The following is a 14,836-nucleotide window of genomic DNA, read 5'->3' on the forward strand; positions in this document are numbered from 1 at the left end:
ACCAGGAGGCAATTAGGTGGGAAGGCCTCTGGGGCATCATCGGCTCCTTGAGGATCCCGCTGATCTTTTTGCTGCTGTGAGCACTGGCCTCACTCTCTCTTCCCTTGGAGGCCAAGGAGCAATGTCTGGCCTGGACTACAAGAACCTCGCGTGCCACGCTGGCCCTTTTCCCCATCTGCAAGGGCCCCATTTCCTCTCTGTGAAATTCCGCGGTGTGTCCACAGCACTGTAGGGTAACGGAACAGGGGAAAGAAGATGGGGGTTTTCCCGGGTTCCCTTTTCAGTGCCGCGTGCTTCTCCTGGGCAGACAGCACAGTGGAGCTGTGGGTCAGGATAATACGTTTCCTTCCCCTTTCATCCCTCCTTTAGTAGACACAGCTATCTCCACTTTCCAGACTGACCAATTGTTTTTTTTACCGAAAATATTTCACTTGATTCTACAGCTTCGCTGTGTAAATCTAGGCAGCTCCCCAAAGAGCCGCTGGCAGGAGTGATGTTCCATAAGAGCAGGGGCACATTCTGGCCCTGGGCTGGATGCCTCATAAGGATCAGGCCCCGGAGTTCATCAGGAAGGGGCCGGAGGGGAGGGGGTTACTCAGAGGGCCAAGGGCATGGCTGTTTCAGTCTTTTAACAGTTGGCTCAGTTGGCTAAATATGAGCCTCATCTTCAGTTTTCCTGGCCTTCAGGCTTGTGCCCGGGTATCAACCTTCAGGACCCACTTGCCTTAAATAGAGCCCCCTGCAGCCAAGAAATGCATGTGAAATTCTGTTTTCTTCCAACATGTTTGAATCAGCTGGTCCTGCTCTTAACTGAGCTGCTGCCTAAATATTGGGGGTGTAGAGAATGGGAGAGTTGGCCTCCAAGCCCTTCCAGGGCTATATAAGCAACACTGAAACTGATATATAGCAAGGGATGGGGGGAGACAGTTACACAGACATTCTTCAAACAACTTCTAAATTATTATAATATATGCCCACAGTAGAAATTTTTTACAACTGGTTTTTACAAGGATGATAGAGGTAATTAGTAACTACCCTAATCCTGCTACTAAAACATGATTGTTAATTATTAACACTTTTGTTTATTTCCTTCCAGTCTCTTCTCTTTGCACATAATTATTTTTAGCAACGTTGAGGTCATGCAGAATATTCAGTTTTGTAAGCATTTTTGTGCTTCATTTAAACATTTTTTCATAAACATCTTAATGACTGTAAAATATGAGTAAGGGATCAAAAGAAGTTTCATTCAAATCCTAATGAGTCTATAAGTATTTACAGATTTTACTGAAACTTTCAAACTAAGTCCAGAGTCATACTTCGCTCCTGTCACTTGACAAAGCAGTGATGTATGTAGAGTTGTGTTTGATTCTGATCACAAACTGTGGAGGACACAGTGCTGCTATTAGGGTCCTCATACTCAAGCCTGGCTTTGATGCAGATGTAAGTGAAGTCCCAAAGGCCACACAGTGAAAACCTTGAACTCAACCGCAAACCTGCTCCTGTCTTCGTGAGCTTCTCAAGCCACCTTCTTTTTCCCCCTAAGAATGGCTGTTGCCAGGAGGTTCATTCTCACTGGCTATGGCATCAGTAAAGCGGTTAGAGTTTATTTATTTATTTATTTATTTTTTGAGGAAGATTGGCCCCCAGCTAACATCTGTGCCCATCTTCCTCTATTTTCTATGTGGGATGCTGCCCCAGCATGGCTTGATAAGCAGTGCATAGGTCCGCACCCAGCGTCTAAACTGGTGAACCCTAGGCCACCAAAGTAGAATGTGTGAACTTAACCACTACGCCACCGGGCCGGCCCCTACTGGTTAGATTTTTAAGTTAATTAAAGGCTGGTGAAATTAGAAGTACTTGACAGGTTTTATTAAACTTTGGTTTAATAAAAGGCCAAATTCAAACTGATACACCCATGCCTTCCTTTGGTTGACTTTTGTGGTTGTTCAGCAAATGCTGCTTCAATTTGAAGACTATGTTCAAATGACTCTTCAAGGGTGGCCTGTGACAAGGTCTATAAGGGTGGTTATTTAAGAAAATGCTTTTGGCAAGAAGAAGAATTTCCTAACCTAATTCTACTTCTAGCTGTTCAGAGTCTTCAAAAGGATGTTGATGTAGTTTTTGATATGTTATGTTCCACTGTGATGTCACCTGAAAAGCCAAAGTGTTAGCAGTGGATAAAGATGATGCCCTCTGTTTGCTATCTTAAAAAAAAAAAAAGTGGTGAGAAAAACCAAAGTGAAGAACACTCAGTGGTGATACTTTAAAATTGGAGCTTAGGTTAAATATTTATTATTTTCCTAATGTGACAAAAACATCCTAGGCAGACACACAGCTAAGACAGATAGTGGCAATAATTTTGATAAATTAGGTTATTAACTAAACTACCAAGACCTTTAAAAGCAATTAGTTAATACTCCTGAAAGGTCTCTAATATAAGTCTTAAGATGTAGGAATTATTTATATGATGGTACAAAAAATGTCAGGCTCTATGTTGGGCCAATATCTGTTCAGTTTTATTGTAATTATTCAGTGATTCTTTAAGACTAAGCCTCAAAAAAAAATAGTGCAACGGCTAATGAAATACGTAATAACCGAATCTTAATTGGACTAGAGCAATTGAGTTTCTTGAGAAGAGAGAGAATTGGGACCCCTACAGTAAGAACTGCATGGCCAGATGTATTGGGTTTGGGAAGCAAGTCTGAATTGCCTGGAATTCCTGCTAACTGAAGAACTAGGAGTGAATCTGTCATTAAAAATGAGTATTATATTATTGATTAAAAACAAGTGAAACTGTAGTTTTCAGTACTTTCATTTTAAAAAGCATCATTGGGTGCTAATGCTGCAACTTGAGTCAAAGAAGACAAGACACATCTCTTCTGTGAGTTGTTCATTGATCATCGTTGTTGACCCAAATTCATCTTAGAGTAAGTTTGACTTGAAAGTTTTCAGTGAATTGTGCTGAGCCTAAAAATTCTCCCCAAACAGAAGCATCTGTTCTATATTTACAAACGGAAATAACTACGGATGTCAAATGAAAGAAGCATCTATTTCCTTTAGGAAATGTCTTTTTTTTTTTCTTTTAGAAATTTACATCAAAAATCTTTTTAAACCTTCAAGCTTTTTATTTTCTTGTCACAGGATAGCTAATGTGTAATCGTTGCAATTTCTTCCATGCAGTGCCCTGCCAGACTGTTTTAGATTACTTGAAGACGGTGCTGCAACACCACAACCAACTCATGATCCCACAGCCAGCTGACCAGCCGACCGAGGTAGGTCTCTAGTAACAAGTGTTGTTCCGTTTGGAATTTCCTTAAGCTGAAGCCTCTTGATAGCTTACCTGTGTATACCAGAACAGACTGGCTAGAAAAATGCATATTTGACTCTCTGAGGCTTATGGGTCTGTTACCTTTGAGTATTTATACAGTGGAGAAAGATCATGCCTTTCAAAGGTCATGTATCATGAAGATTCAACTCTATACTCTTGAGAGGGAAAAAAGAAATAAATAGTGAGGGCAAGTCTTCCACCATTCTTTTGGCACAGATGTCCCTGAAATGAAAGACACCAACCTGTCCTTCCCTCAGGCAGAGCTAGTGTTCCAGAATGCCCCTTGCCTGGGGTGTCTCCCACACTGAGTAAAATTCTCCAGTGTTTAGATAGGTGTTTTCCAGACATTAGGGCCCCTAACATGAGAGTTCTCTTCCTCTGGACTTCAGCAGAAGAAATCACAGGCACTTCCAGTGTGTAGGAGAAGTGGTCTGTTTTGATGATAGTGGTTTATCTGTTAAAACATGGTTCATTTTTACAGGATTTTCAAGGCTCAGTTTTGAGTATATGTTATTTTTGTCTTAGGGACTTTAGAACCTAAATCTAGTAGAATAAGGAATTGCACTGCACCTTACCAGGCTTATAAATGTCTTAGATTCATAACTATAGATAATACTCTGTTGACGTAAATTTTCTTCACTTGGCAAGGTGGGTCGTTTGTGCTAGCGATAGGATGTTGACCCTCTCATCTCGTCATCACATATCCGTTGACGTTAACTGCATCTAGTTAAAATAACCTTAAAATTCCATCCTCGTGCTTACACTTGGTAGATCCAGTTGCACACTTGTTGACTTGTTTGCACCCTGATCCCATGCCTCTGCTGAAGAAATATGAGGACATACTACTTTGCAGTTCTCTGCACATCAGAGAGACCAGAGGATGAAAAACGTGGAGTTGGCCTAGTGCAGATTGAAACTGTCACCTCCGGGGGTGGCCTGAGACTTGTTTGGCAGTTGCTCCCTTTCCCTGTAATTGAGAGGAGCTACGTCAAAGGTCTGCTGCTTTCCTTAGGCCCCCAGCCCATGCCTAGTCCCACCACCCTCCCCATCTTGAATTCAGCACAAATGTAAGGGACACCAAGTTGAATTCAGTCCACTGAATCCCACCACACTCATTTCTACCTTCATGCATCCCCTGCGTCCCCGAGGCAGCACTGCCCCTCCACCTTGCCATTGCTGACAGGTCCCCACCTGGCACTGCCCTCCTCCTTCCAGGACTTCGTGCCATCAGTTATTCCTTGTCTTATGCCCTGATTTCTCCCTGTTACTGGGTCATTAGCCAGCCCTGGTGATCTAGTAGTTAAGATTCCCGGGTTCATTTTCCCGTCAGGGAACCATACCACCCATCTCTCAGTTGTCATACTGTGATTGTTCCATGTTGCTGTGATGCTGAAAGCTATGCCACTGGTATTTCAAATAGCAGAAGGGTCACCCATGGTGGACAGGTTTCAGCGAAGCTTCCAGACTAAGACAGAATAAGAAGAAGGACCTGGCCACTCACTTCTGAAAAAAATTGGCCTTGAAAACCCTATGAATAGCAGCGGACAACTGTCTGATATAGCACCGGAAGATGAGAAGATGGCGCAAAAGGATTGGGTGGTTTCCGCTCTGCTGTCCACAGGGTGGCTGGTGGTCGGAAGCGACTCAATGGCGCTAACAGCACTTGGGTCATTCTCCTGAGTATCAACACACTCAAGTCTTCCCACTCTGAAAATAAGCCCTCCTTTGATTCTCCCTCCCTGTCTCCATTCCTATCCTTTCTTTCTCCTTCCATCACCCAAAGCATCCTCTGTCAACACCCTCATTCTACACCACCACACGTCTCGCTCCTTAAATCTTAGGCTCAGCTCACATCCCCGTCAGCTCCCCAGTGCCTGTCATGGAAGACACCTGCAGAGTGGTGACCTCATGTTTTTCATTATTAAACACTTGAAAAACTAGTATCCGTTATCTCCACTCTCTTAGTTTCCGTTTTCTCTTCCAACCCTGTAACCTGGCTCTACCTCCACTACTTAGCAGAATGCCCAGCAAGAGGGCCCTGGTGCTTGCCCAACTGTCCAGTCCAGGGACCCTTTTTCCAGCCCTTGTCTCATCCGCAGGACCTTACCCCTCCTCCTTGCTCTCTCTCTGTCTCTTTCTCTTGTTCTTAGTGTCAGGACTCTCTTCTGGTTCCCTATCTTTTTCTTTGTCTTTTCTTTTGATGAGGAAGACTGGCCCTGAGCTAACATCTGTGCCAATCTGCCTCTATTTTGTATGTGGGACACCACCACAGCATGGCTTGATGAGCGATGTGTAGGTCTGTGCCCAGGATCTGAACCCACGAACCCTGGGCCCCCAAAGCAGAGTGTGCGAACTTAACAGCTACTCCACCAGGACAGCCCCAACCCTGTCCTTTTCTTATTATCCTTTACAAAGTTTTCCATCCACTGTTCTCCAGATTTCCATCCTTTACTCCTCTTACTCTCCAATGCCTTCCTCTGGTCAGTTATCTTCTCTCTCTGAACACCAGCTACGTGTAGACTAACAAGTCCCTAATCTAGATCTAGTCCACCAGTCCCCAGGGCTCAGCTCTAGACCAGTGTGCACCTTTAAACTCACGACCTCCTCTGAATACTCATCTTTACTCCTGTTTTCTCTTCAGTAAAGGCAGCACTGACCTGGGGCAGAAGTTTCTGAGGCATCACCAGCTCTTTTCCTCTTCCTCATTCCTGACGTCCATTCATTTTACAGCCACGCTAGTCTGTCTTCTCTCTAATTCACTTGTATCACTTTTCACCTGGACTGTGGCAGCTGGTTCTTCTCCATTCTCCACACTGGAAAGGTATTTTTCTAAAATGCAGATCCACACTTAAGTGTCACACGCTTAAAATCCTTTGCTCTCTAGAATAGGATCAGCCTTTCTTAACTTGACATTTCTGGTATGTATACAAAAAGCACTTCTGCAAAGCCCACTTCCTCCAAGAAGCTCTCCCTGATTGCCACACCCCCTCTGTGCTCATAGAGCATGTTGCTCGTAAGACTAATTCAGAACTTACTTAAAAGTTAAGTAACTGTGTCTTCCACTTGATTATGAGCCTGTGACAACATTGAGGGCTGTTGATCTTGTTTTTTTCAAAGTGACCCAACAATAGGTCAGAGGTTAGCAACCTATTGGTGGCTAATTGAGAATATGCAAGCAGAATATTAAAAAATAAAAATAGGGGGAATATCTACATTTCCTCTGGATAGGACTATTTAAACTTTGATTACCCATCATCGTCATTATTACTGTACTATTTTTATTGTCATTTCAGTCATGTGAGCATTTTCTTACTAGTATTATTTATCACATTTTATTCCTATTAACTATGCTAAAACAGTCTGATAAATCTCATTCACAACACAGAAAGCATTCTGAGTTGTTTGGGGCTGTAAATTACTTTCTCTCTTTTCTTTTTTTTTTTTTTTTTTTTTGAAGAAAATTACCTCCAAATGGTATTTCGACATTTTATGAGAACTGCATCTTATGGAGAGCTGCTGCGTTTTAGAAGAGCTGTTGAGCTCTTCTGTATGAGTGTGTTTTTTTAAGAGTTAGAGAAGGTCCTTCCTTGGATTGGCAGCTCCCTCTTCTCACGTACCTCCCATCTTGAAATAGACTCGGCTCTGGTTTTAGGGGGGACTCCAAATTCAGGGATAGGTTCCTGGCTCTGCCTTTCGGCTTGGGGGACCCTGGGAAAAGATTTAACCTCCTTGGCCAAACAGCTGTGGGAGCCCTGGCTTCCCAGGTAAGCTCGCACACCAGAGGGGAAAGCTGGTTTTCAAACGCGTACAGCATTAAATAAGTGAAGGGTTTAAAAACGAGCCACACAGTCTCCTTTTCTAAGGCTGATAAGTGCAGTTACAGGGACCATAACCAAGAGGATGATTTTAAATTAAGGATGGTAGAAGTCCGCTGTCCCCAGTAGCTCTTTTTAATGGCTCCTTGTCTTTGCCGCTCTCCTTAAAGTGTTTAACTTTGCCAATTTATATTCCTCAGAAGCTCTTCAGATATCCCAGTGCCACAGCAGTTAAAAACAAAGTCCGAAGTCTTCATTGCAGCCACCATTCTCGGGTGTCCACTTTGTGCCAGCTACGCTGGTGTTTACTGCATCAGTCATTAGACAAACGCCTTCTGCACCTCCTGTGTGTCAGGCACTGTTCTTGGCCCTGGAAGCAAGTAGAAAGCCCACCTTCCTGGGCTTCTTATCTTCAGGTGAAGAGATTGGTGGATTCCTCACCACAAACCTGCAAGTTGGATTATCTTTATTTTGACTGAAGAGAGCTGAAGTTTAGAGCCGATAAGTCATCTGCCCGAGGCCTGCCCCAGAGCCCAGCTCTGTCATCACCCCAGCACCACCGCCTGTGAGGGGCAAAGAGGCCAGGGGTAGAGTGTGGGGGGTAGCCTCAGGCTGCTCATCGACCACGCAGTGAATGGTGCCAGTTACTAGCAAGGTTCTTCCACAGAAATACTTCTCACACAATTCATAGTTTGAGGCAACCCGCCCTGGCTCCCAACTGCCCCAGACCCCACGCGGCTTCCTGAGGGCTGAGGGGTCAACAATAGGAACTCTTGTAATCCCTTCTCACCCTGTGCATGGGAAGCAGTGGAATTCTCCTCCTTGCCATCGGCCTCCTCCTCTGCCCAGCCATCGCCCCCTCTTCCTTATCCTTGTGAAGGACACCACCATTTCTCCTGGGAATCGTCTTCACTCTTCAATCTACCACACCCTGGCTCAGTGAAGTGGTTGCCTAACACACTTCATTCTCCATCTTCCATCCTCGCTCCTCTGTCAGCACTGCCAGATTCCAGTCATCCTTCCATCTCTCACCTCCTGCCATGAAACAGCAGCCTGGGCTGAGGAAACCTCTGGGGCCTTTGGGCTCCTGCCCATCTTCTGAACATCTGTAATCCACAGAGCCAAGGGTTGGCGTATGCTCCCAAATACCTCCTGAACCCGTGATGATTTAGTTCTTCCTGTTTTACAAGGTGGGGAAACTTTGGTCCAACAAGTTGAGGTAACTTGCTCAGGAAACACAACAGATAAGACCCAGAACCAAGATTCAGGGCAAACCCAAGCTGATTCTAAATTCAAAGCACAAACCACGTGCCTCAGCTGCCTCCCTAAAAGGAAACAGTCACACTGTTGTGTTCAAGGGAGACCCAATGCCATGGAGATGAGTGCCCGTGCGTGTCATCCAGTGGAGGTTTCGTAGCCACATCTGGCTGCCTCTTTCCTGTTGGCTCCTATGCCATTTGCCCATCTTGGTGCCTAATTGAACAGAGCACTTTTTGAGATAAAACCCTATCAGACCCAAACAGTGCCAAATTTATAACCTGTAGTAAATTTGCAGAGTTGTAAAACTGAATGAGTTTTCCCTTCTTTATTTTGTACACCTTAATTACTGGGGAAGGACTACATTAAAACTGAGATCATGGGTTAATCAATTTGTCCTGGACTGTAGAATTTTATGGACAGCCAGAACTAACGTAATGGTTGTGTAGGTGCAGTCGACTAAACATGGCTTATAAATGTTGCAGAAATCCCTGTAATTAGTCCCTCCGTAGCTATTTAGCCTGGGAATTTTATAGCAGACATAAATTATGAAGGTGAAAAGTAAGAAAAATTTTGAGTTGACATAGTGGCATTTGCAGAAGCTGTAATTTGAGGAAATCTGTTTTGCATTATGTTTAATAATTATTTTTTTCAGTTTCCACAATTCCCCCTTTTTTAAATTCACTTTCTAATGTCGTTTCCACTGTAATGCGGAGGGCTATCAAGTGTTAGGTGCATTAAACACGAGTAATACCTTATGAAGATAGACCACCAGCATCGTTTCTAAAAGTACTTAACCGCCAACCAAAGGAGGAAGGGACCTGTTTGATCACACTCTTCAAAGTCATTTTTGCATATTTTCATAGATTGAAAAGGAAAGTTACAGGTTCTATTTAAATAGTGTTTCCTGTCATTGGATCTTGACACATTTTAACCTACCTGTTAAAATGCAAGTTATAAATAGCTCCTCTTTCAAAGGTGTTCATTGTACCTCATTGGCTCTTCTTATAGAAAATGCAAATGTAATTTGAAAAGTGCCCGTTCTGAGAGTGAGCAATTACTCGAGCTCTTCGATACCCAATTCATTGTCAGCAGAGCCGCTTGGTTAAAAAGCAGGTTTGCCTTTGAAATGGAGATCGCCTCGGCTTCTGGCTGGCAGGCTACGTAGGTAATGAGAAAATATTTCGCTTTTCCAGGGGAGCAAGCAGCTGTTGAACAACTATCCTGTCTACATAACGAGCAAACAGTGGGACGAGGCTGTAAATTCCTCAAAGAAAGACGGGAGGCGGCTCCTTCGATACCTCATCAGATTTGTTTTCACAACCGATGAGCTTAAGTACTCATGCGGCCTTGGGAAAAGGAAAAGGTCAGTGCAGTCAGGAGAGACAGGTCCTGAAAGACGCCCTCTGGATCCAGTTAAAGTAACATGCCTCCGAGGTACTGCATCCTTCCGCTCAGTGTCGCCATCTGTGATCTCATTTCACCGCATTGGCTGTGGCTCCCCCGTGCAAGTGTTCAGCCTTTACTGTATTTTGGTTTTTTTCCTCTGAGACCTTTTAGGCTTCATGTGGCCCATCTACTTGGTATCGAGAAATTCTTTAAAAATTCTTCGTTTGCTTTAGCCTTGGTGTTCTCACTTAATGGCACATAAGCATCGCATAGCACCTCATGTTTCACGCTTTAAATTCAGATTTTCTTTGCTACCAGAGAAGACCACCTCCAGCAAAACTGGCGCGTTGGGAAATCACAGAGGAAGGGAAGACATGGAATAAAAAAAAAATTAGTAAAATGATTTCCTTTTGCAGCCTATGGCCCGCCCCCTGTCCCTCCCCATCTAGCTACCTTCTCAAGAATACTTGCCCCCAAGTTTATTTAGAATTTAATTTTCCTTAGTGCCTAAAGTATACCTTGCCGAAACTTTATCAGTTTTTAAAAAGTTCCTGTATTAAAAATACTGCTTAGATAATAGCATTTCATCAATATTAACAGCTGATTACTTTGCAGCTAGGGTGAGGAGGAGAATCAAGAGGTACACAGTTGATTTAGCAGGTGCAAATAAGCACAGACTTAGACAAGTAGAAAGATTACAGTGCCCACAAAAACACTGTTCATACCTGAAAAATCCATATCAGAAAGCTCAAATATTAACCTGTGTAGTTCAACAGCAATTTTATTGGTTGGAAAGACCTAATCTTGACTTACTCTGGACAGGGATCAAGATATTTTCTGGCGAGGACATCACAGTGAAAAACGTTATCAGTGAGAAGGCCTTACTTATCAAAAAGGACACTCCCTCCTGGGATGCCCGAGTGATTCGGCAGTGTTAGCGTGTCTAAGACGCAGATGTAGTATTTGTTAGCAGTGGAGATTCTGCAGGTCCACACTGAGCTGCTGATTCAGCTGGCCTGGGGCCGGGCTGCGGGAGGCGTGGATTGTTGCGCTTCACGGCCGCCCCAGGTGATTCTGATGCAGGTGCCTCATACTTGAGAAAACCACTGAGAATGAAAACGCCAGTATTAACAAGGCACAGGTGCTCCAGAGCCCACCCCGTTGGCCAGTCTGAAAATTCCGCTTACTCAGAGTGACTGGCTGATGGAAATTTTCAGTCTGTCTTAGCAAACTAGCTGCAGTTTCCTTTATTGCCCACTGTCATCAGAGCTGGCGGAATTACTCACCACAAGTAACGAGAAGCAGTGGTGAGCTTGGGAGCTTTCCTGAGAGTGCTTTCTGTGTGTACCTGGGGACGTTTCTCTGAGGCTTCTTAGGGAGTCAGGATAAGGGGCCTCACGCAGTATCCCTTTCCAGAAATTTGTATTAAACGTTTTACATTTTAACTGGCAAGTCAGTGAAACTGAGGGATTGACACACCTTCCAAAGCACTAATGCCACTGCCCTCAGAATGCTCCTGGACTTACTGTGACTGACACAGTCCAGGCTGCCTAACCAGCATCTCCATTCTCTAGCTCATTCCTCACTTAGGGACACGACTCACAGGCTTCCACCCAGCCCTTGGGTAGAGAATACACAGGCAAGAAGTGGTGATCGTCTGTTTCATGGCAGCCGGTTAGAGCATTTATATGTCTGTCCCAAGGCCTTAAATCCTAGGACCTTCCTGTGACACAGCTGGGATGCCCTTTCTAAAAGTTTATGCCTGGTGACTCTCCAGGTGGACATCCTTGTGATGAGCCAGATTAGAATGGCCTACAAAGCCTCAGACCCTTAGTGATGGAAAGCAGGGTGCCTTGGGGATGGAATAAAATTCCAGGCTGACCGCCCCGTCGGTTTGTCCCTAGAGGTGAGAGGGGCTGTAAAGATGCTTCCGATGTGTGTAACAGAATAAGCTCGACTTTCAGCTTTTAACAGTCTTTGCCACAATATTAGGGAAAGCCCTGTCTCAGCAGTACATACTGAGGAGGGGGAAGGGTGAGAGGTCACAGAGCAGCACATTCATAGAGTTGCAGGGTTGCAGCATCCTCATCCCTTAGCCTGGATTTCCTCCCATGACCGAAGCCAATAAGGCTCTCACCTCAGGCACAGAATTGCAGGGGATGCCTCTGCTTCTCTGCGAAGCTAGACTTTCCTGGGATGGGCACAGTTCAGTTCATGAGATTGTTCTGATCCAGGTACTTGAAAGTGTCAGCTTCTCCTAAAGGCAAATAGGGGCAGGATTTCACCAAGAAATTTCAGACAAATCCAGCCCTACACCCAGAGCTATTGTAGGGAAAGCAGTGCTGGAGAAGAAATGGTGTGCAACTAATAGTCACCTTGAACTTGCAATCAGCTATGCAAAAAAACACAGTTTGGGTCCGGCCTTGTGGTCTAGTGGTTAAGTTTGGTGTGCTCTGCTCCAGCAGCCCAGGTTCAGTTCCCAGGCATGCCCTACACCACTCATTGGCGGCCATGCTGTGGCGGCAACCCACATACAAAATAGAGGAAGATTGGCACAGATGTTAGCTCAGAGCAAATCTTCCTCAGCAAAAAAGAAAACCATAATTTGACCTGGAACTTTTTCCAAAATGCTCACTTCAGTTTATAGGTGTTCATATTAAAATAGCTACATAGAAATTATGTATGTGCCTTGACCTCCTGAGAAAACAGAGGAAGGGTTAATTTGAGCTCAACCTAAGGGAAGCTGAGTTTGTTTCAGTGGAGTCTTAGCTACTTTTGATATATTTACTCTTCCAGGCATGCTAATTGCTTTCTGGTGAAATTAAATATTTAGAGGAAATCTCATTTAAAAAACAACTTGTACATGTATAGATATCACCATTAGAGAAATAAGTATAGCCAATGATACATTTTAAGAATGTGGAAACCTCTTCTGAACTAAAACTTCAGCGGTTTCTCTCTCATTGAGATTTTGTTATTTTATTGAACATAATCTACAGATTGGTAGCTGGTTAAAGAATACCATGCTAATGATATTTGCTGTGCTTCTGGAGAAGGTTAACGTTCTAAAAAGGTGAGCAGGTAACAACATGGGTTTTGAAATGTACGCAATAACTTTACCAGGTATGGTGCCTCACACATCACACAAATCAAATTTACACTTCATTTCAGTAGCAAATGTTCCTTAGAGGGACCACCCTCTCACTTACGTGATTTTTACTTCAGCACATGAGTAGAAAATGTGTATGGAATAAGTTGAGTCTAAAGAATGGCATCATCATGGCATTACATTGGATTTCCCATAAAGCTTTTCTTATAGAGCATCTGTCAAAGTTTGAGCAGACTGTCCTCTCATTTCCGCAAAAATCAGCTGTTTTTCTCTCTCTTTTTTTTATCGTTGTGTATCTTCCCACAGAATTCATTAGGATGCACTGTACCTCCAACCCCGACTGGTGGATGCCCTCGGAGGAACAAATCAACAAAGTCTTCAGCGATGCTGTGGGTCACGCCCGGCAGGGGCGGGCGGTAGGGACTTTCCTGCACAACGGTGGCTCGTTTTATGAAGGGATCGATCACCAGGCTTCCCAGGATGAAGTCTTCAATAAAAATTCCCAGGATGGGTCTGGGGATTAGTGGACACTCTTTCCACTGTAGCAGCTGGTCCTCTCAAGAGTTCCAATTGTGAACGTCCTGTTACCGTCACCTTGGAGTCCAAAGCATGTCATGCTGTCAGACTTTACACATCCTAAACCTTAACTCTCTTGATCCACTGCCACTGTTCCCAAATAGAAATCCATTTTAGGGTTGTTTGGGAAGTCTGTGAAGCCTACAACAGACTCTCAGAATATTATATTATAAAAAGGAAAAACCACGATTGATTTTAGATGATTACGAGCTAGACCGTGAGGGTGAAAAATAGAGGTGAGCTCCTGGTCACCTGTCTGAAATCTTCAAATAAGCTCTTCTCCCTGAGCAGAGCTGGTCCCCAGGAAGATTGGGTTAGTGTCCCTGTCCGTGGGAGAAAGTAGAGACATGGAGTTGTTTTAAGGAACAAGGAACGAGCATTCTCTGAATTCTAATAAGTTGTCTTTATGGTTTCCAAAGACTTGAATTCATACTTCTCAGCAAAGACATAGGAGAGGTGACGTCTGTCTCTATTGTCAAAGCCTGTTGTTAAAAAGAGGCCAGCTAACAGAGGCCACCTCCAGACAGTGATTAATTGGAAGTCAGCTGTTTTTCTCCGTTATTTTTACCAAAAAAAAATTCTACCATGTTGATCCAGAAGACACTATGTGATCTCTGGAGTTTACAAACAGTAAGTTTTCAGTATTTCAGTCAAGAAACATCCAAAGATCCAAAACCATTTTCAAATGCTTGATTTTGTAGGTTCATAGATCCACAGTTTCCATAGCGTTAAATCAGGCTTTGTTGACACAATGCCAAAGTGATGGGTTGAGCAATGAGAATTTCAGTCAGTTGTTTGGTGCACTGAAGACCCAACAAGTGGTGTGACTCATGGTATTCCCTGAATTGACCAGATGTTCTGGAATCGTGTACACACAGCTTCAGGGCCATTCTGACAACTATGCAATGGGCTTGTCTATAATTTCTCTGAAATTTGAGGTCTTTCTGTGCTGAGCTGATCTTTAGAATTTGCATAAAACTTTGTTTTTTGTTGTCATTGATGAAAATGTTTCATCCCGCTGTCGTGTGCCTCCTTGCCCCAAGTATTCCCTTGAACTACAAGTTCTGGCTAAGTTAACACTGAATCACTCCCACTCATTTCCCCCTGGTTAATTTCTTGGGCTCCATCTGTGAAATTTGTAGTGACTTTGGTATCGTTTCTCATGAATGAATGCTGTAGAGTTGCTAGGATCTGTTTCTGAAACTTTGGAAGGCAGGAGCAGCTTACTTTGTCACACCGATCCGGATGACTGCGTTCTGTGTAGAGCAAAGGGCTAAATGGGCAGCATTTATTGAAGGCTGTTAACATCTTCTACAAACATGACTAAGGGTTTTCAAAATTGGTTGGAAATTCATTTAAAAT

General features: G+C 43.8%; 1 protein-coding gene across 1 annotated transcript in view; it reads left to right on the forward strand.

Annotated features, from left to right (window-relative positions):
- Positions 1–13,781, forward strand: part of LOC124236645 (BEN domain-containing protein 4) — a 30,619-nt gene extending 16,838 nt beyond the window's left edge. Inside the window, exons 3-5 of the mRNA XM_046655578.1 lie at positions 3,181–3,272; positions 9,597–9,837; positions 13,205–13,781. Of these exons, the coding sequence (XP_046511534.1) occupies positions 3,181–3,272; positions 9,597–9,837; positions 13,205–13,422 (551 nt within the window). The 3' untranslated portion in view covers positions 13,423–13,781. The remainder of the gene's footprint in view (positions 1–3,180; positions 3,273–9,596; positions 9,838–13,204) is intronic.
- Positions 13,782–14,836: the final 1,055 nt, after the last annotated feature.

Source organism: Equus quagga, chromosome 3, assembly GCF_021613505.1.
Source record: "Equus quagga isolate Etosha38 chromosome 3, UCLA_HA_Equagga_1.0, whole genome shotgun sequence".
Lineage (NCBI taxonomy): Eukaryota > Metazoa > Chordata > Mammalia > Perissodactyla > Equidae > Equus > Equus quagga.